Source organism: Sebastes fasciatus, chromosome 1 (genome assembly GCF_043250625.1).
Source record: "Sebastes fasciatus isolate fSebFas1 chromosome 1, fSebFas1.pri, whole genome shotgun sequence".
Taxonomy (NCBI): Eukaryota; Metazoa; Chordata; class Actinopteri; order Perciformes; family Sebastidae; genus Sebastes; species Sebastes fasciatus.
The window spans coordinates 42249827-42272604 of NC_133795.1; the positions used below are offsets into that span (position 1 = coordinate 42249827).

Sequence of the window (22778 nt, forward strand, 5' to 3'; positions counted from 1 at the left end):
ACTATAACCTTTCACAGTATGTTTTCAGTTCATGAAAGTTAATTATAACCTTTTTTCTTTGCCTGAAAATGCCTTTTTCCGCGTTCGGTTGTACTTTGCTCCACCCTCTCTTGTCACTTTTGGTTGCAAAAAAACCAAGTCGGCGACGGACAAATACTAAGATGCGAGATTGAGGTTTCAAAACGGCAGTCCACAAACCAACGGATGATGTCACGGTGACTACGTCCACTTCTTATATGCAGTGTATGGAGTAAAGCTCATAAATGAACATGTTATGATTAACACAGGTTTCAAACTATTCCACTGATCAGAAGTTTGTGGCAGCAAGGTCACCACATAGCAATGTGCCAAAGATGAAGGAGAACATGGATGTAAACAATGTGGGATTTAAAATATTCATACTTCAAAATGTGGCTCTGTAGGTGCTTTATCAGGTAGGGAATGCATTCAACATGTTTGGTAGACATCAAGGATTCACGCCATGTTTTGGCGCAAAAAAATACATTTTCTTTTCTACAAACAAAAAAACACAGAGCACCTTTAAAGTTGAAATAACCATTGCTGTTAGACATGCTAAGGTCAAATCTAGACCTGTTAACACACCCCAAGGATTACGGTAAGATTCTACACAATTAATGTCAAAAGTCAAAGTCAAAACATTGTCCCCACAAGTAACAAAATCATTTTTGTGTGTTCCAGTGAAGGTTCAGAAGTCAGACCACCCCCACTCCTGGGACCCCTGTGTGAACTACTGTCACCCTTTAAACTCCACCCTCTGCAACACGAGCGCCACCCTCAACAAGTCGTGGACCGCAGCAAATAATAACACCATCAACAGCCTTGACTACTGCAAGTGTAAGAACACAGACACAATGACATCACAAACTTGTCCGTCATACTTCAGACTGTGAATCTTGCAGCAGGATGTCTTAAAAACATATATAATAATGGAGATGGATTGACAATGTGACAAGTTCTTACATTCTGATGCTACTTTGGGAAACAGAGGACTTCCGGCAAATGTTGGTTCTCATCTAAAGACACATACTTACACCATGCCAAAGGTGAAGATGATCCGCCTTGCCAGTTTTACCAAGACTAGACTATACCAGGTATAGGTTAGTGGTAGACTCACATCCCTAATGGCCGCTGAACAATACTGTATTAACTGCTTTACATGATATTGAAATAATGGGCTGAAATCCTTCAGGCTGTTTCAGCACACTGAACAGGTAGAAGGACAACTCATTTGCTATTTCAGGTAGAGCCATGTTCTTTTCTCTCTCCCTTCTTGCAGCTCTGGTATCTGCCAGTTTCTCTCCCGGCTCTACGACTACATCGGGCCCCAGTAGCCAGAGCTCCAACACCCTGCCCAGGCCTACGGTTCCCATGAGTCCACGGAACTCGCTGCTCAAACGACGGCAGAGAAAGAAAGAGCACAAAAGCTCCCGTAAGCTCCACACTCTTAGAATTAAAGGGGCTAACTGGAACCATATAGGGTTCTCTGGCTTGTCCTTACAGGAGGACCTGTTTAGGTTCCTGATTGAACGTTTTATAAAGGTTCCACCTGGAACCCTTTCAGAGGGTTCTACCTAGAACCATATGTGAAAGGTTCCACCCAGAACCCCCTATAAGAAGTTCGAATGACAATCCTTCTATGGTGTAATGATGCTAACCAGAACCCTCTCTGGATGTTCTATCCAGAACCTTTTGACCTTCTAAGAGAGATACAAGAGAACCCACCTAGAGGTGCTCTACCAAAAACTCTTTTATATTCCAAGGGTTTCATCTAAAACCCACCCAGGGGGTCACAGTCATAATTTTTTGGGGGGTGGAGATTTAGGGGACTACCCATAGAACCTTCAATACCCTAACTGTAGTTTTACTTTAAGCCTTAGGCTTTAAAAGGCTCCTCAAAGGGCCGGGCTGATGTGGTCCAGTGCATCCCACAACACTCATGTTTACCCATCATGTTTTTTTGGGGCGGAGATTTCATGAAACTAGTTCTACTGCAGCCTTTACTATTTCAGTGGTGCAGTGGATTTCAATTCCGCCAGTTCTAAAGTATAATTAAGATGACTCTTTGTTGTCTAAACCAAGGGTCCAGAGAGAAGGCTTGAACTATAATTTCAGAAGCAAGGCTGACGTGGCGCATCAAGTACAACCCATAATAATCATGGTTCATAATCCCAGTTTTTGGGGGTTGGAAGGACCCATGCTTTCAGCAATCCTTGAAGAACTCTTTCTTCCAAAAAGGGTTCTTTGGATAAAACCGCTTCTTAATGGAACACATAGTGTTACAAAGAACCCTTGAAGAGCCCTTTCTTCAAAAAGGGTTCTTTGGATAAAACCGCTTCTTACTGGAACACATAGTGTTACAAAGAACCCTTGAAGAACCCTTTCTTCAGAAAGGGTTCTTCAGAAGCAGATGGTTCTGGGGAGAACCTCAGCCCTTCAGGCAGAACCCTAACCCAATCCTTAATTGTAACAGTGCACATGTCTCTCTGTCGGTACTATGGTGTCATTTGATGTCTGTGTGTGTTTAGTGTCCCTGGCGTCCAGTTCAGTGGGACCGGGTGGTCAGGTGGTTCACGTAGAGACCAGTGAGATCGTCCTAACAGGTGACCCACTCAACGGCTTCGGTGTCCAGCTGCAGGGAGGAATATTCGCCACTGAAACACTGTCCGCACCCCCGCTTATCCGGTTCATAGAGCCCGACAGCTCGGCAGAGAGGTGAGCACACATACACACATTAACACCTGAAAAAATGTGCATGTGCCATCTTTATGTTCTTTACCTGTGTGACTGCTCTGTGATGTATATCCTCTTCTACACACTAATGGGTTTAAAGTTAGACTGACAACATCAAACATCACTTCACTTCCTCAATAACAAACTGCCTGCTTTACTTGATCAAGATCAAGATCTACCACACTTAAAGGAATAGTGTGTAGCAGTTAGGGGATCTATTGGCAGAAATGGAATATAATATTAATAAGTAGGTTTTCATCAGTGTATAATCACCTGAAAATAATAATTGTTGTGTTTTCATCAGCTTAGAATGAGCCTTTTGTATCTACATAGGAAGCGGGTCCTCTCTTCACATGTTTCTACAGTAGCCCAGAATGAACTAACACAACACTGATCCTAGATCGGGCCATTCACGTTTTTCACGTTTTCCCGTCGGCCACTGTAGTTCTCCTACAGACTTGGCACACGGGAGAAGTTTCAGTTGGTAACAATATGCAACCTCACCGCTAGATGCCGCCAAATCGTACACACAGATATATATAAGGTTAAAATTGTAAAAGTTATAACTGAAGAGTTACTATACTACGACGGAGTATCAGGGCCACTTTGAGGGGGAAAAAAACATCTGAGATTTTGAGAATACAGTCATAATATAACGAGAAAAAAAGTCGTAATTTAATAAGAATAAAGTCAATATTTCAAGAAAAAAAAGTCGTAATATTACGAGAATAAAGTCATAACTTTACGAGAAAAAAAGTAATTCCACCTCCACAAATGAGTCAGTTTCCCCAGCAGGTCCGTGTGCTTCTTTCTTCGGAATAAATGCAGTTTCTTGCACAATCTTTTCAAGGTCCTGATACAGTACCATATATACAGATACATAATGTGGTGCTGATGTGCCAAAAGATGAAGTATTTTATTATTTGTGAAATGTAAACTAAAGTATAACTTCACAAGATAATCCACGCTCCTCATTTTCACACACGCTGCTCTATTTCCCCTCTAAAATAACACCTACAATTACTACTTGATATTATTATGACTTTATTCTCATAATATTACAACTTTTTTATCTTAAACTTATGACTAAATTCTCATAATACTATGATTTTTTTTCTCGTAAACTTCAGACATTATTCTCATAATAGTACGACTTTTTTTCTCGTAAACCTCTGACTTTATTCTTGAATTCCTAGATAGATTTTTTTTTCCTCAATGTGGCCCTAATACTCCATCGTACTATACTGTACTATACTGTACGTGTTTTTAATATATTGTTGGATTCAAATTCAATAGTACGCATCATATTTTATCAGGCAATTTTTTTCATTTTAAATGTTCTTTATACAGCAAAGTTAACTTTCGACACTCAGATACATTCTCTAAAGTAAAAGTATAAAGACTTACAAAATGGAAAGACTGAAACTGAAAGCAGGTCTGAAACAATGTGTTCTTAGTTGAGATTACGAATATGTCAAAATCACCGATGTACATAGCCTGCTTGAATACATGTACGTAGTTACTTTTTTACCAATGAATGTCCTGTAGTGTACTACATGGTGCTACAGTGTAGTAACATTTGGAAGGGTTGTAACAGAATGTTTGTATTGTGGGATTAAGCAAACTGTCAAAGTACAGCGAAACTAGCTTTGTGTGTGCAGACATGTGTTAACTATAATGCTGCATTAGCAGCTTTACTTAGCTGTCCTGTGTGTATGTCAGTGTTAGTGCTTGTGGGTGTGTAAGACTGATGTTGCCGTTGTATTAACAGCTCTGCTTGGCTCTGTGTGATGTGTGGGTGTATGAACATTTTTAAGCGTATCCTTGGTGGGTGGGGTTTACCAAATATTGACTTGCAAGTGTGTGTGTGTGTGTGTGTGTGTGTGTGTGTGTGTGTGTGTGTGTGAGTGTGTGTGTTCACAATCCATCATTTGTTGCATTTTAATTCATGCATATGTGTTCACAACTTCATTTAAGTCTCTCTTTGTGAATTGTGTCTGCACTGTGTGTGTGTGTGTGTGTGTGTGTGTGTAGTGATTGATGTTCCCGTTGTATTAACAGCTTCTCTAAGTGCTGGGTGTGTTTCTGCACCCTGAGGCCACACTCCTTTCTCCATTAGTGCCCACGCTAACAACTCTAATTAGTTAGCTTCCCCTCGCCCGTGCTGGAGGAATCGATAAGTACTTTCCTTCCTGCTTGACAGAATGAATCCAAATAAATCCTTTCACACCACCCTGAATTACACTTACCACAATTTATCATGTTTAAAAAACCACAAGTCGTGTCCAGCGGTAACCAGTGAGGGCGTCTTCCTTTAAGATTTTAACCTGTAATTATTCCGCGTTAGTGCTTAGTGAAGTTTTTCCATAAATGTCATTTAGTATTTACATTTTTAAATTTGTTCCCGGGTGATGGTTTCATCCTTTTCAAGCCGTTGTAGACACTCCTTCTTCTTAGAACTACTGAAGCTACCCTTCGTGGACACACAGCGGACTATCATGCCAAAGTCTCCACTCTTCTCAGTGACACCAACACATACGAGTCACTGAAGAAAGACCCCACCAGTAGTTATAAGAAGAAGGCCATAGAGTGTCTACAACGGCTTAAAAAGGATGAAACCATCACCCGGGAAGCCATCCCATGCATGTATGGGCTCCCCAAGATTCATAAGGAAGGAGCTCCCCTTAGACCTATCATAGGCAGCATCAACTCAGTGACATACAATATTGCCAAACATGTAGCTACCATCCTAGCTTCGTTGGTTGGCAACACTCCTCACCACATCCAAAACTCCATGGTATTCACTAACAAGGTTCGAGGTCTACAATTAGACACACAGGAGACCATGGTGTCCTGTGACGTCACATCACTTTTCACATGCATCCCCACCAGGGACACAGTAGAAACTGTGAAGAAACGCCTGCTGCAGGATAACATTTTAAACAGACGAACCAACCTCAGCCCTGACCAGATCTGCCAACTTCTGGACCTTTGCCTGAACATCACATATTTCCAGTACAATCGGGGGTTCTACAGGCAGAAATATGGCTGTGCTATGTTTCACCTATAGTGGCCAACTTTTACATGGAAGAGATGGAAAACAGAGCCCTGAACTCCTTCAGGGGAACAACACCAAGGAACTGGTTCAGATATGTGGATGACACATGGGTCACCATCAAAACGCAGGAAGTGGAAGTGTTCACGGAACATATCAACTCTGTGGACAGCAACATCAAGTTCACACGGGAGGACGTCAAAGACAACAGCTTGGCCTTCCTGGACTGTGAAGTTCATTTTGAGGAAAACAGAAGCCTCCACATAGGAGTTTACAGGAAACCCACACACACGGACCAGTACTTACTCTTCGACTCCCATCATCCACTGGAACACAAGCTTGGAGTTATCAGAACCCTCCACCATCGGGCAGATAACATACCAACAAGTGCACAGGCTCATGAAAAGGAGCGAAAACACCTGAAAAGTGCACTTAAAGCTTGTGGATATCCAAACTGGACCTCTGTGAAAACAGCCACAAAATCCAGAAAGAACACCAGTACCACGGGTGATGAAGAAAAGGAGGACAGACGCAACAACATTGTCATCCTCTCTGTGTCTGGAGTGTCTGAGAAACTCGGGAGTATTTTTAACAAACACCACATCCCTATGTGTTTCAAGCCCAGCAACACCCTCAGACAGAAACTGGTCCACCCTAAAGACCGCACCCCCAAACACAAGCAGAGTAACCTGGTGTATGCAATCCAATGCAGTGAGGAGTGAAACCAAACAACCACTAAACACAGACGGGCCAACTCCTCAGGTTTAGATTCAGCAGTCTATCCACATCTGAAAGACAAGGGACACTCTTTTGAGGACAATAACGTGCATTTTTTGGACAGGGAGGACAGGTGGTATGAAAGAGGCGTGAAAGAGGCCATCTACGCCAAAGTAGAGAAGCCATCACTCAACAGAGGACGAGGCCTAAGGCATCACCTATCGTCCACCTACAATGCTGTCCTGGCATCCCAGTCCAGGAGATTAAACAACCATTCACACCTGACGTCATCGGACAGTCATTCACACCTGGTATCAGCTGACTCTAACGGCCCATAACTACAGTGGTCACACCTCTAGAGGAGCACCATTGTACTGAGTGGTTTCTATATTCCTGCTAACAACCCCACAGAGGTTAAACTCCTGGGTTCCCCTACCATTCAGACAGAACTGAAGCTTCTTGGATGAGAAGTGAAACGTTTTCAAGATGATTTAACCCTTCCTCGGATCATTTGCATTGTATTTCTAACTGCCAGTAGTTGCTGTGTACACCAAAAACCACCAGGTGGCAGCTGTGAGGCATCTGCAAGCAAGGTGGAGCTCATCGTAACCAGGCGGCTTCCTCCGGTTCTGAAAAGTGAAGCCAATGCGGAAGTGCCTTAAATTTGCATTCTTTCTAACAGCCAGCAGGGGGCGACTCCTCTGGTTGCTAAAAGAAGTCAGATTGTATAGAAGTCTATGAGAAAATGAGCCTACTTCTCACTTGATTTATTACCTCAGTAAACATTGTAAACATGAGTTTATGGTCTCCATCTCTAGTTTCAAGTCTTCTTCAATACAGCATGATGTTCATTTAGTAAATTATGGTCCCATTTAGAGTCAAATAGACCATAAAGCAGGGGATGCTTTAAGGCATGGGCACCTTGTGATTGACAGGTCGCTACCACGGCGTTGTTCGGTCTGAGAGTTGTCCATCCGTGAGAGTTAATTGTAACATTTTGGTCGCCTGAAAATGTCTTATTCAGAGTTTGGTTGTACTTAGCTCCACCCTTTCGTGTAACTTCTGGTTGCAAAAAAACAACATGGTGACGGCCAAAAATCAAGATGGTAACGGCAGTCCACAAACCAATAGGAGACGTCACAGCGACTACGTCCACGTATTATGTACAGTCTGACATTCTGTGTTTAAAGAAGGGTGTCAAAGAACAAAATAAAGTCACGCAAGAAATGGTTCAGTGTACAGTTAACATTATCAAACAGCAGTTTGAAGATGGATATTTCTGGAAATAGCTGAAATGTTTTAAGCAAAATTTACATGAAGACATTAACAATTAAGAATCGGCTCCACATAATGCTTCAATGAGTAGGCTGCTCAACATTTCTCGTGGCAATACACAGCTTAAAGAGACTGTTTGTAACTTCTTACACGTATAAATCAATCCGGGTCGGTGTCCCATGCGCGCTCGCGTGTGGCTACGCTGGTTTAGACAAGACTCCAACACAAACTACAGTGAAGCACCAAAACCTCTTGGTTGTATCTAGTGAAGCCCGTCTGTTAAACTGTGTTGGCCGCGGGGGAGACCGTAGCTTTGGTCTCCAGGACCGGAGTCTCTGCTGTACTCTGCTCCTCTGCCTGCCCGACGCTGACTTTCATTGACTTAACGGCCACAGGTGTAACAAAGGTTAACAAGCAATTCTGAATCTTACAAACAGTCCCTTTAAGTGCAAGATTATTCAAGGGAGTTTGGTGACGGAGCAGGAACTGCTGCTGTAGCCAAACACTCATTTGTAGTCGCTCAGGGATGCTGAGAGACAGTAACGTGGGAGTCGCGGGACAGGAACTTTTGTATATATGCTACACACACAGCCACATCCTCATCCTGACTTGAGCCTATGCATAAACTCTGCACTGTGTCAGTCCTGCAGTACAAGGTAGTAAAACATAACCAGTAATCAAACCAGTAGATTATATACAGATATGATATATTACTAGTTAAATTACTGCAGATTAAGACTGGATTATGAAAACTACTCGCCACTCCAACACATTTCAAGCAGCCCAGTCGCCCGGAAAAAGTTTTGGAATTGTATGTTTCTGCAAACCATAGATATGTTGAAGGTGGACTTTTTTTTTTTTTTAATGTGGATGTTTTTGCATTCTGGACGACGAAGTGTATATGGAGCAGACGATATTGAAAGTTATGTGGTGGATAGGTCAAACAAACAGAACGTTCACCCAAGACACCGCTGGTCGTGTTCTGTGTGAAACCAAAAGTAAATGTTGAGTTAACGTTTGTTCTGTAAACTTGTTACTTTTGTTAAGTTAATGTTACGTGAGAAAGTCCACTGAGGGCGGTTGTTATTTATTTACGCAAGTTACATTGTTACTTTTGTAACATTACATTGTTAAATTACTATTTGAACACAAACTGTGATCTTTTTTCAAACCATAACCAAGTAGTTTCGTTGTTAATGTTTTTTTGTCTGGCAACTGGGTTGTTGCAAGACAGAGATGAATTAAAAGCAAAAGGAAGGAATAATGAGAGGGAATTTAGATGAGAGGATGAGAGGAATGAGAGTGAGACAGGTAAAAAGGGAGGGAGTTTAATACTCAGTAGATCATAATGAAGATGTCTGACTGTGTATTAATACAGGGCACCCACTCATGGCTTAATGGAGGATGTATCAACTGTGTCTATGTGTGTCTGGAACATACAGACAGGTGAAAATGGGTGAGTGCCCTGCAAATCTAAAGAGCAGTAAGGCGAGGCAGCTGAAGTGAGACAAATCACTTCATCTTCATTTTCTCCTGTCAGAAGTCTCCTCGGGCCAGAAAGGGATAACTGCTGTAATAATTTAGTAGCATTGAATAATATGGCTCTTATTTTAGTTCAGTGCACTAATTCTAAACCCCACAGTCATGACTTTTGACTCCTAAAACATACAAAAAAAAAGTTATTGCAGTTAGAATCTCCACTTTTTCCCGATAATTAATTTGATCACTGAAGGTTCTCTACATAACTGTGCTCACTGGGCGCTGAGGACAGTGCCGAGGGAAGCCGTAACATAGGTTCACATCACTGTGTGCAGGCCCGTCTGACTGACGTGCTATAATCTTCCTGGTGATGGCAGTTCTGACACAGACAATGAGCTTTTCATCCATCGAGGGGTGCTTTCAGGTCATCAGAAAGCAAGGTCAAAGTTGAAAGGCATAAAATCCAAGGTAACCCTGCTGCATGTTCTGTACTCTTTGGGCGGATCTCAAGTCTCTTATTTGTCCGTTTCCTCGCTCCTCAATCCTCGCTTGAACCGGAAGTTTTTTTAGTGGTCTGCACGGAGGAGCGAGGAGGGATCTCTGAGGAGCCATGAGCGAGGATACACGAGAGCAGCAAACAACAATAAAATAATAATAATGAATAAATAATATAAAGATATTGATCCAGTAGAGATGGTTCCTGGTCCTCTAAGCAGGACTCAGTCCACAGTAGAAATACAGACTGCAGCTGTTACTCATGTGCAGGTGTTTGTTAAACAGATAACAGGCTACAGAGAGAAAACACTGCTGCTCTGCCACTGAGAACAACTGAGTGTCTTTATTAGTATTAGATCAGTTCAGACATAAACTCCATCTAAAGAGCTGTTAAAGCTGACTGACAGCTGATCCAGCTGTGATCAGCTGCTGCTGTCATCAGAAACGGACTTCGCTTCACGTGACGCTTCAGAGGAAACGACGTCTCATTTCTCTTAAAACATATTTCCTTGTTTCCTCTGTCCTCGCATGGTTTCCTTGGAAGATGCAAGTGAGGGAAACGTGGATGCAATTAAGAGCTTTGAGATGCACCCATAGAAACAGACAACCGTTGATGCTTACAGTCACACTTACGGGACATTTAGAGTCAACAATGAACTCAACCTGCATGTCTTTGGACTGTGAGAGGAACCCGGAGAACCCGGAGAAAACCCACGCTAACACGGGGAGAACATGCAAACACCAAACCGGGTTTGAACCTGTGACTCTCTTGCTGTGCGGCGTTGGTGCTAACCACTGCACCACCGTGAAGCCCCAGTTTGTAACATTCATAACAGCTTTTAGGCATTATTAGTTCTAGTCACAGGCTTGCGGCTGGTTCTGCTCTCTTTTTGAGTGCATTTAAAATGGTGTCATGTTATTTGTGAGTATTTTTGTTTTATCAAATTGTTGATGATGTAAGCAGAATATAGTATGATATAGTGCTGCAAAGTTTGAAACGGAGTTAGTTGTGGGCGAGCAAAAATGTTAGCTGATAATTAGCATCGCTTGCAAAATGACTTGCAGTTGTCATTATTGTAAATCAGTTTAATGTGGACGTCTGTTAGCAGTTCATGCTATTACTGCAGTTTGTCTAGTTGTGAACTTCATTTAAAGATATAAGACACAGGAACTTCCTAAAAAACAATGTATAGACTGATACAACAATAATCCTTCTATCACTATATCCCACTAGAAGTGTGTGGTGGTGTTTCTGCAGAGACCCTGAGCTCTGCCTGGATTTTCTCTTTTCTTCTTATTGTGATGTGTTCGGGACTCTTCTGGCCGTCTACAAACAGCCTTTTGCCAACACAAATTCCCTCTTAGTCCTATCAGATACAAAGTGGCCGTATTTGACGGAAGACAACGGGTTTATTACATCGCTGTGAGTTTTCCTCGCTCCCCTCACTCTCCTCTTCTGTGTGCCATCGGTGTGTCAGTTTGAGTGAGGCACACACACCGAGCAGAGAGAGAACAAGAGGAAGTCTGCACTTTGGTTGCATTCTTTCAAAGTCCGGCAACTTGGCACTTTCCCACAGGGTTGTGCAGACGGTTGTGGAGTTAATCGTGTATAAATAGCTTTTAGATGTGTTATGGATGAATGGATTACACTTCATTATGCCCATTGACAAGTATGCGGCGCATATGACAATTTCAACCTTCTTTCAGCTGCGTCCCCGTCTCCGGCGGTGTGAAACGGACTCAAGACCAAGTAAAAAAAATAAATATAAAAACATAATTCAAAGCGGTAAACACCCACAGCATACAGCCAGCTGTCCTTCCTTCATCTGACAGTTTAAACTGTGTTGTTTTTAGTCTGGATTATGACTGTAACTTCTTCATATGTGTGTAATATTACCATACGATCCACGCACTCTGCTGTGATTGGTCGGAAGGCGGTGCTTTTATACGAGTTGATCTCTTATGTGGAACATAACCTGCTCCGGAGCAGGCATGGTGACTGCGTGATTCACTCGTCGGGTGTTCACACCAGCTGCGTTTCAGCTGCGTATCTGCTGCGTTTCTGCTGCTGCAGCTGCTGCTGTCAGCTCTTTCTTTCTACATAGAGTTTGTCTTTTAATGGCCATTTCATTTCATTATAAATATTATTTATATTTATTGTAGACCGAGAAAGGTTAAGAAACGTGTGGTTATTTGTAAATAATAGTAATAATCCACAATTAAAACTCTGTACTATATTCATTCATGGAGCTCTCCATGTCACTGCATGTTCTAGGACACTGTCTGGCACATATTTCAGAATAAAAGCCTTGTGTTAACAAATGAATGAATTCTGTCCACAGAAAAAACACTTGAGGGCTTTTATTTCTAAATTAATTCTGCCTGGGCAGAATCGATCGCCGTGCAATGCATGCTGGTTAGATTTGGGTAATAATGCCCTGGTTCTTGCAGTCGGTGGAGAGCAACTGCGGCGCCTGGCTCTAAAAACTGCGGCTGCATTGATCTCGTGAGGTGATCGTTGCCCACGTGTGCATGACGTCAGAGCGAGTCGGCATCAAGTCGGACATAGATCTAACCGGCGTGCATTGCGCGGCGATTGCCGGTGATCGATTCTGCGCAGGCCTGGCTTATCCCGAATGAGCCTATTGGCATCTAACATCTGTTAACAAACATATCATGTATGGTTGATAATAACAATAATTATAATTATAATAAGGAAGGTTATCTATATAGCACTAATCAAAATGAGTGCTCATTACAAAGTGCTTTACAAGGTGGACATAAAAATAATAAAGGTTATAATCCAATGCCAGATACACGCACATTTCCACATATCAGAATCAGAATCAGAATCAGAATGGTGTTTATTGCCAGGTGTAAGAGGTATACACTAGGAATTTGCTTTGGTTTTGTTGGTGCAAGTTAAACAGTATAATAATTAAAGAATAGATAAAAACGTTAGAATAAAATAAGAATACAAAAATTGAATTTCTACCAATACAATATACAAAATAAGCTATAAACATGATATAAACAGATATGTTTACAAACAAATATAAATAAATACCAACGTGGTCTGAAAACTACAAGTAGCCTACAGATGGGATGTAACAGGAAGTCACTTTTCCTCTCACTTCCTGTGAATTCTTTTAAGGCAGCTTGAAACGGCTGGAAACTGTCGAAAGATGACCTGCCCCCCATTTCCACTATACTCCTTCCGTTTCAACTAAACTCTCTCTCACATATACATACATTCTTCTCTTACATACATATATTTTTTTCAGACATGCATACGATTTCTTCTTACATACACAAATAAATGTTCTTCTTACATACACATATTATTTATAATATTAAATGTATTTGATGTATGAATGTGTGCATTAAATATATGAATATGAGAGTACATGTGTTAATGTGTAAGTGAAAATACATAAATATGAAAATTCATGAATGTGTGAGTGAATATATATCAAAATTAGCATAAAATGTATGAACGTGTAAATTAAAATATATAAATATGAGAATAAAAATATGTGGGTGTGCGAGTGAAAATATATGTATGTGAAAGGAGAATGTATGTGTGTGAGTAAGTGCCAGAATGAATTCTGTCTTGTACGGCCCCTCATAAAGAATAGTATTCTGTCCTTTGTTTGTCTGGTGATTCTTTTCTGGTGTTATTTGAAATTCAGTAAAATTTCTAAATAATGTGTGAGGGGCTTCCAAAATTGCTTGAATGCACAGAATGACTCCTTCGTAATATACTTCGTAATAAGTTATTTACATAATTAATGACTTTAATAGTCAGCGATAATGTGCTTTACTTTCACAGCAGAACTGATTTATGTAGTGAGGAGCCAGCTTTGGGAGTGTCTAAATGGTAGAGGTTTTGGAAACAGAATTTTTTAATATCCAACAACATTGAAAGCTACAGTAGCTAAAAATAATGTGCTATGTAACACAGCAGGGAGTCTAAAGTTTCTTCTGGCATCATCAATATCAAAACATTCCAGTTTGGGGATACTGACGATTAGTACACCTACGTACTTGAGTTTTTTTTTCCTCTTTGGGAGCATTTTAACCCGGTTGGTAATCATACCTAAATATGCACAGGAAATAGCAACACAAATGTGTTTTATTTCAGGATGTTTTTGGAAACCTTCATCTTGCTCTGCTTTGAGGAATTGAAGACTGAAATGACTGGAGAACCTCAGAGGGTTTCGTATTGAACCTCGACTGTAGCACTTTGGACTAATCCTCTACCTTTCCCAGGGTCTATTTGATAGAACTCTTCAGGGATATCATCCCCACCGAGAGAAAAAAAGCCTACGGTGTTTTAAATGATGAACCCAAATTTTAGGCCCAAAACCAATCACAGTCCAACCAGAAACAAAAAGTGTTTCTTTTTAGAAGGCCAAAATGAAACCAGAACTTCGAGGTTCCATTCCATAAGTAAGGAAAACCTTGTTCAAAATCACTTTGACATTTATACCACAAATTACCAAAAATGTACCCTGGCTCGCTCCATAGGTATGGAGGCAAAATGTGGGGAAAGAGTTGTTCTGCCGCTGAGCCGGCAGCGGAGGTACACTATAAGAAATAAGGGTTCCAAAAGGGTTCTTCCCAAGGGAATGGAATTCTACTCAGAACCATTTGCTTCTGAAGAACACTATTTGAGGGATGGATTTTTCGAGGGTTCTTTGTAAGATTAAGGGTTCCATTAAGAACCCATTTCCTCCAAAGAACCCTTTGTGGAAAAAAGAGCTCTTCACAGACTGTTGAAAGCATGGGTGTTAAACGATCCTGGAGTGGGTTACTGTTTGTACCCTTAGAAGAAGGAAAGTGTCTGGATAGAACCTCCAGAGAGGATTCTGGGTGGAACCATTACACCATAGAAGGGTTTACTGTAGAACTGTGGCGGTTATGGTTGGAACCGTTCCCGGATGGTTCTATGTATAACCCTTTATATTGGGTTTGAGGTAGAACCCTGTGAACCTTATATGGTTCTAGTTAGCACCTTTATTTCTAAGAGTGAAGTCACAGAGCCGATGTCTTTGTAAAAGGGACAGTCGGCATGGCAGGACTAAACACACACACACACACACACACACACACACACTAGACGCCGACGCTGTTGTGTTAAACGATCCGCTTCATTAGCTCCTGTGATGCCGGCATGCTATCTAACATCTCACAGTGGGGCAACATTATGCTGCCGTTGGTTGGTTCAGTGTGAAAAAGCAAAACTGGCGTGATGACAGATTTTCTTCAGGGCCGTATTCTGGAATCTCTGTGTGAAAAGGGCTGATGCTAAATCAAATCAAATCAAATCAATTTATTTTTGTATAGCGTCAAATCACAACAGAAGTTATCTCAAGACGCTATATATATAGAGCAGGTCTATGACCGTACACCATAGTTTAGAGACCCAACAGGATCCACCAAGCGCACTGTGGCCAGGAAAAACTCCCCGATTACTGGGAAGAAACCTGGAGCAGAACCGGGCGCAGGGCGGGCGGCCATCTGCCGAGACCGGCTGGGGGGATAGATAGATAGAGTGAGAGAGTGAGAGAGAGAGAGAGAGAGAGAGAGAGAGAGAGAGAGAGAGAGAGATAGAGAGAGAGATAGAGAGAGAGAGATCTAGAAGCAGCCACAATAGCAGTCTAGCAGCTGTAATAGCTAATACAAGTAGGGCTGATAACACAAAACCAATAGTGGTGGATGGAAAGAGTGATAATACAACTATCGGAAAGCCAGCACTGTCCAGCATCTGTCCTCAGTACGTCCATGTGTGTTGGTGTGGGACATCCCTGCGATCGATGCCCGTGCGTTGGTTCCTGCAGCATCAGCATGCTTGCTGGGGGCTCTTGATGTCTTTGGCAGTGATTGAGAAGTGTTATTCTCCAGGCTGCCACATTGTCACTAGGTGTTGGAAATCCCTCGTTAGCATTGGTAGTCCCTCGTACAGACGTAGTTAATTAGGGATGGTAGCAGTTGGTGTCAAGCAGGCACCGACGCGGCAGCAGATGCAGCCACAATACCGGAGACCACCAAGATCCAGGTGAAACCCTGCTCCAAGTGTGCCCATGCTCCAGGTATAACCTCGCTCCCGGTGTGATCCCGCTTCAGGTATGACCTCACTCCAGGTGTGACCCCGCTCCATGGTTAGCTGCGAGACAAGGAGGCACAAGGACTCCCGGGAAGGAATGAAGTTAGTAACAACATGGACATGGGACATGAGTATATACAGAAGGAGAGGGGAGCTCAGTGTGTCATAGGAAGTTCCTTATGACAGTGTGTCATAGGAAGTCCCCCGGCAGTCTATGCCTATAGCAGCTTAAGTATAAGCGTTATCAAAGAGGAAAGTCTTTAGCCTACTCTTAAATGTAGAGACGGTGTCTGCCTCCCGGACTGAAACTGGGAGCTGGTTCCAGAGAAGAGGAGCTTGATAGCTGAAGGCTCTGGCTCCCATTCTACTTTTGGAGACTCTAGGAACCTCAAGTAACCCTGCATTCTGTGAGCGCAGTGCTCTAGTGGGGTAGTAGGGTACTATGAGCTCTTTAAGATATGATGGGGCCTGACCGTTTAGCGCTTTGTAGGTGAGGAGGACGATTTTAAAATCTATTCTGGATTTTACAGGCAGCCAGTGCAGAGAAGCTAATACAGGCGTAATATCATCTCTTTTTCTAGTTCTAGTCAGTACACGTGCTGCAGCATTCTGGATCAACTGGAGAGTCTTAAGAGACTTATTGGAGCAGCCTGATAATAAGGAATTGCAGTAATCGAGTCTAGAGGTAACAAATGCATGGACTAATTTTTCTGCATCATTTTGACACAGGATGTGCCTGATCTTCGCAATGTTACGTAGATGAAAGAAGGCAGTCCGTGAGGTTTGTTTTATGTGAGAGTTAAAGGACATATCCTGGTCGAAGACAACTCCCAGATTCCTTACGGTGGTGCTGGAGGCCAGGGCAATGCCATCTAAAGTAACTATATCATTAGATAATTTGTTTCGGAGGTGCTCAGGGCCAAGTACAATAACTTCAGTTTTGTCTGAGTTTAACATCAGGAAATTGCAGGTCATCCAGGTTTTTATGTCCTTAAGGCATGCTTGAAGTTTAGTTAACTGGTTTGTTTCGTCTGGCTTGATTGATAGATATAATTGGGTATCATCTGCATAACAATGAAAGTTTATGGAGTGTTTTCTAATAACATTGCCTAAGGGAAGCATATATAAGGTAAATAGAATTGGTCCAAGTACAGAACCCTGTGGAACTCCGTGACTAACTTTGGCGTACATGGAGGACTCATCGTTGACATGTACAAACTGAGATCGATCTGATAAATAGGACTTAAACCAACTTAGTGCAGTTCCTTTAATGCCAATTAAATGTTCCAGTCTTTGTAATAGGATGTCATGGTCAATGGTGTCGAAAGCAGCACTGAGATCTAGCAAGACAAGTACAGAGACAAGTCCTTTGTCCGATGCCATTAGAAGGTCATTTGTAATTTTCACTAGTGCTGTCTCTGTGCTATGGTGCACTCTAAATCCTGACTGATAATCTTCGAATAAATGGTTGTTCTGTAGAAAGTCACACAGCTGACTGGCAACTACTTTCTCGAGTATTTTGGAGGTAAAGGGAAGGTTAGATATAGGTCTATAGTTGGCTAGGACCTCTGGATCAAGAGTGGGCTTTTTAAGAAGAGGTTTAATTACAGCTACTTTAAAGGACTGTGGTACATAGCCTGTTAGTAAAGACACATTGATCATATCCAGTAAAGGTGTGCTAACTAGAGGTAAAACTTCTTTTAGCAGTCTAGTTGGAATAGGGTCTAGGAGACAGGTAGATGATTTAGATGAGATCAGTGAGGTTAATTTGTGGAGATCGATAGGAGAAAAGCAGTCTAAATATATATCAGGTTGTACAGCTGTTTCTAAGGTTCCTAAGTTTGAGGATAAATTGGTACCAGTTGACGGTAGGAGGTGATTAATTTTGTCTCTAATAGTTATGATTTTATCATTAAAGAAACTCATGAAGTCACTACTACTGAGGGTTGTAGGAATACATGGCTCAATAGAGCTGTGACTTTCTGTCAGCCTGGCTACAGTGCTGAATAGAAACCTGGGGTTGTTCTTATTTTTCTCTATTAATGATGAGTAATGGGCTGCTCTGGCATCACAGAGAGCCTTCCTATATGTTTTAAGACTATCTTGCCAGACTAAATGAGATTCTTTCTGTTTGGTGGAACGCCATATCCTTTCCAGTTTCCTCGATGCTTGCTTTAGTTTGCGTGTTTGAGGGCTATACCATGGAGCTGACTTCCTTTGTTTTACTAACTTCTTTTTTAGAGGGGCAACAGAATCAAGTGTGACTCGCAGTGAGTCTGTAGCACTATCTACAAGATGATCAATTTGGGTAGGGCTAAAATTAACATACGAGTCCTCTGTTATATTGAGACATGGTATTGAATTTAATGCTGATGGAATCACTTCCTTAAATTTAGCTACAACACTATCGGATAGACATCTAGTGTACACACTTTTATCTAATGGTGTATAGTCTAGTAATAAGAATTCAAAAGTGATTAAATAATGGTCTGATAAAAGAGAGTTCTGTGGAAAAACAATTAAATGTTCAATTTCAACGCCATATGACATAACAAGGTCGAGGGTGTGGTTAAAGCGGTGAGTGGGTTTATGCACGTTCTGCGAGAAACCAATTGAATCTAATAAAGAGATAAACGCAGTACTGAGGCTATCATTATCAACGTCCACATGAATATTAAAATCACCTACTATAATGACTTTATCTGTTTTCAGGACTAAGCTTGATAGAAACTCTGAGAATTCAGATAGAAATTCAGAATATGGGCCTGGAGCGCGGTACACTATAACAAATAAAATTGGCTGTAGTGCTTTCCAGGTTGGGTGTGAAAGACTAAGAACAAGGCTTTCAAATGAGTTATAATTTAGTTTAGTTTTAGGGTTTATTAATAGGCTTGAGTCGAAGATGGCTGCAACTCCACCTCCTCGGCCGGTGTCTCGAGGAATGTGAGTATTAATATGACTCGGGGGAGTGGATTCGTTTAGGCTGACATATTCTTCCTGACACAGCCAGGTTTCAGTAAGACAAAATAAATCAATGTGATTATCTGATATTAAATCATTTACTAGTAGAGCTTTAGATGACAGAGATCTGATATTTAAGAGTCCACATTTAATTCTCCTGTTTTGTTGCTTTATTGCAGTGCTAGTGTTAGATTTTATTAGATTATTATGTTTAACTCCTCTTCTGTTTACTTTTGATTTAATTAATTTAGGTGGGGCAGACACAGTCTCAGTTAGGTTTGGGGTTAAGCTATGGGTGGGTAACTGCTCTAATGGAAGCGCAGAGAAGTGTGTAAGACTACAGCTCTGCGTCCTGGAATGACCCCTGGTTTGTCATGGATTTGTTCCACCAACAATCTTGGTCAGATTTCTGGATAAGAGAGCCGCACCATCCAAAGTAGGATGAATGCCGTCTCTCCTAATCAGACCAGGAATTCCCCAGAAAGGGTTCCAATTGTCAATGAAGGAATGGACTTGCATTTATATTTTCTAGTCTTCTTACCACTCAAAGCGATTTACACAACATTTCAACATTCACTCATTCACATACATTCAGATACTGATGGCAGAGGCTGCCAACCTTATTTGATCCTCACTGAAATTTCAACACTCTATACTTCCACATTCAGTTCTCACATTTCAAATTCAGTTCTTGTAATTCAGTTTCAGTTTACTGAGACACACATCCGGTCATCAAGATTCACACAACTCTCAGCCTGTGTAGCCTACGATTTGATAGTTTGTTTATTGGATTTAATCCTAAATCCAAAGTGTCAGAAAGGAACGTCCATCTCTGCAAAATATGACAGCTACAGTAGAAAATAGCGATATGAGGCACTGCATTTGATGAATTTACTGTTTATCAGACCACAAATGAGACAAGAATTAGTGTGCTAGAGCACGCTGCGGTCCCTCCGCCTCACTCGTCACCGCTGGAGACTGGAAGGAAAGCGGGCTGCAGCTCTGGAGACCTTCAGTAAGTGACTGTAGAAACTCAAATTCAGCCACTTCAAACCCAACACTGGGGATCACAGCAGGCTGGTGGCCTGCGGCTCCGCAGGGTCTAATCTGTGGCAGCAACACAGAGTCTGCTGATCCGGCGGGGAGTCAGGGCTGTCCGGGATCAGATCCCCGGTGCTAGGTTTTGTGCTGGCTGAATTGGAGTTGCTAACATCCGCTAATGTTAACTGAAGGTCTGTCTCTGTAGCTGCTGTCCGCTCTCCTAACGGCAAAGTGGGAGTGAGGCGGAGGGACCGCGGGGTGCTCTAGCACACTAATTCTTGTTTCATTTGTGGTCTGATGAACAGGAAATTCGTTAAACGGAGTGCCTCATATCGCTATTTTCCAAGCTGCTGTAGCTGTCATATTCGGCAGAGATGGACCTTCCTTTCTGCCACTTGGGATTCAGGATTTAATCAATAAAAAAACTCAGTGAACTGAAATTGAATTACAATATTTGATTTTGAAATGGGAGAACTGAATATGGAAGTATACTTACAAAGAGAGAATTTTCAGTGAGAATCAAATACAGGTTCTGAGCAACTAAGTTCAATTTCATAATATTACGTTCAGTTTCAAGTTTATTGGAATTCAGTTTCAAACTAATAAATTCAATTTCAAATTACACTCTTCAGATTCAGTTTTCCAATGCAGTTAGTCAAGTTAAACAATGCAAATTCAAATTATGTGATTAAAATTCATTTTTTAATGCAATTATTTAAGTTGAGCAACTCAAATTGAAGTGTAAATGATTCAAATTCAGTGTCTAGTGACAAATTAGTTCTGCCCATACAAATGTATGAAGAAGCCACAAGCCCCAAAGGATCACCAGCACAGCATTATTTAGCCTGCATTTGTGGTCTGATGAACAGGAAATTCGTTAAACGGAGTGCCTCATATCGCTATTTTCCAAGCTGCTGTAGCTGTCATATTCGGCAGAGATGGACCTTCCTTTCTGCCACTTGGGATTCAGGATTTAATCAATAAAAAAACTCAGTGAACTGAAATTGAATTACAATATTTGATTTTGAAATGGGAGAACTGAATATGGAAGTATACTTACAAAGAGAGAATTTTCAGTGAGAATCAAATACAGGTTCTGAGCAACTAAGTTCAATTTCATAATATTACGTTCAGTTTCAAGTTTATTGGAATTCAGTTTCAAACTAATAAATTCAATTTCAAATTACACTCTTCAGATTCAGTTTTCCAATGCAGTTAGTCAAGTTAAACAATGCAAATTCAAATTATGTGATTAAAATTCATTTTTTAATGCAATTATTTAAGTTGAGCCACTCAAATTGAAGTGTAAATGATTCAAATTCAGTGTCTAGTGACAAATTAGTTCTGCCGATACAAATGTATGAAGAAGCCACAAGCCCCAAAGGATCACCAGCACAGCATTATTTAGCCTGCATGGATTACAACTTCAAAGTTGGAAAGATGATTTTAGAAGCCAGCATTGGTGGATAGCATGACAGCACACTGCTGCAATGATTAAGAAACACGGGAGCTGTCGATTTTTGAAAGCTCTACTTATTCCTGACAGCACTAAAACTGTAAAATATAGTGATATTTAGAAGGTAAATATCCAATGTTTCCAATCTTTCTGACATCATGGTAACTCCTGTTGTAGGTGTGGCCTGCTGCAGGTTGGAGACCGCCTCCTGTCAATCAATGGAATCCCCACAGAAGATGGAACACTAGAGGAGGCCAATCAGCTTCTCCGAGATGCCGCGCTGACCAATAAGGTCATATTGGAGATAGAATTCGATGTAGCAGGTTTGTGAAATTAACAAAAAGTTGACCACATCCTCAGATTTCTCTCTCTTCTATTATTTTGCCATGATGTATAACTGATGTATAACAATATGGACTGGTAAAACTGCTGACAGTTTTCGGGTCAGTGCAGGCAGGAGTGGACAGAGTAATTGCAGCTCTTCACTGCATGGCATGGCCCCGTCTACATGCTTTTAACCCCATGAAAATGTAACCACTAAAATACTCCACAAGTTAAAAGCTGTCTTCGTTCTGATTTCTATGTTGAAGAAACGCCATCCAATTGCATTCCGAAATAAGGTTTACGAACTCAAATAGGGCGACAGATTTCAGAGGTTCAATTTGTTTTTGAAAGGTGAGAGGGTAATGCGTTTGTTTTAAAGTGCATCTGCTAATTTAATCTATTTAATGGGTAGGAAGGAGCAGTCTGCTGCTTTCCATGTCTTTTCCTTTTAATCTTTTGGATGATCATTCTAAGAGAAAACTTGGATTGTTTTGTTAAAGGGTAACTTATAAGCCTATTATCCCAGGTCCAGTATTGAGGAATAACACAGTAACCAGCCACCGTGGAGAGAGAAGGCAAGTAAGCACTAAAAGTAAGATGTAATTCATTACCATGGCAACCAGATTTCATGGTTTTTCAACCCAGTTTAGATGAATTTACTGTTTATCAGACCACAAATGAGACAAGAATTAGCGCACACGCACTGACTCTCTCACTCGCTCTCGCTCTAAGAAGTAGCGCACTGATGTTGCTGGGAAACCGCGGCAGCCAACTTCGATGGGGAATAAGGCTGCATACCAACCTTTGACTAGCGCCTCATCAATCAAATCCTGGTACTAGGCCTTCTTCAGTTGGTGAGAGATGGGTAGCCTGTCTTCCCAGGGCACTGTGAGTTTGGCTACCAAGATGGTTTTTGTGCTCCCGGATAAAAGAATCATGTCCGGTCGGAGTGAGGATACCGCCACCTCTTCTGGGAAGATGAGCCTCTTCTTGAGATCCACTTGCATCTTACAGTCAGAAGCTCGATGCAAAATGGAGGGCAGGTTCTTGGCAGTTGTTCTTGTCTTGGTAACCTTATCTCCTTCTCTTAGGAAACTGATGACTCAGGGTGGTGG

At 41.5% G+C, this 22778-nt stretch overlaps 1 protein-coding gene across 11 annotated transcripts in view; it reads left to right on the forward strand.

The window, feature by feature from the left end:
- Positions 1 to 22778, forward strand: part of grip2b (glutamate receptor interacting protein 2b) — a 448132-nt gene that overhangs the window by 394997 nt on the left and 30357 nt on the right. For all 11 annotated transcript variants that reach the window (XM_074649538.1, XM_074649547.1, XM_074649512.1 and 8 more), the window contains exons 10-13: positions 700 to 855; positions 1298 to 1450; positions 2547 to 2733; positions 21517 to 21662. In XM_074649538.1, coding sequence (XP_074505639.1) covers positions 700 to 855; positions 1298 to 1450; positions 2547 to 2733; positions 21517 to 21662 — 642 coding nt within the window. The remainder of the gene's footprint in view (positions 1 to 699; positions 856 to 1297; positions 1451 to 2546; positions 2734 to 21516; positions 21663 to 22778) is intronic.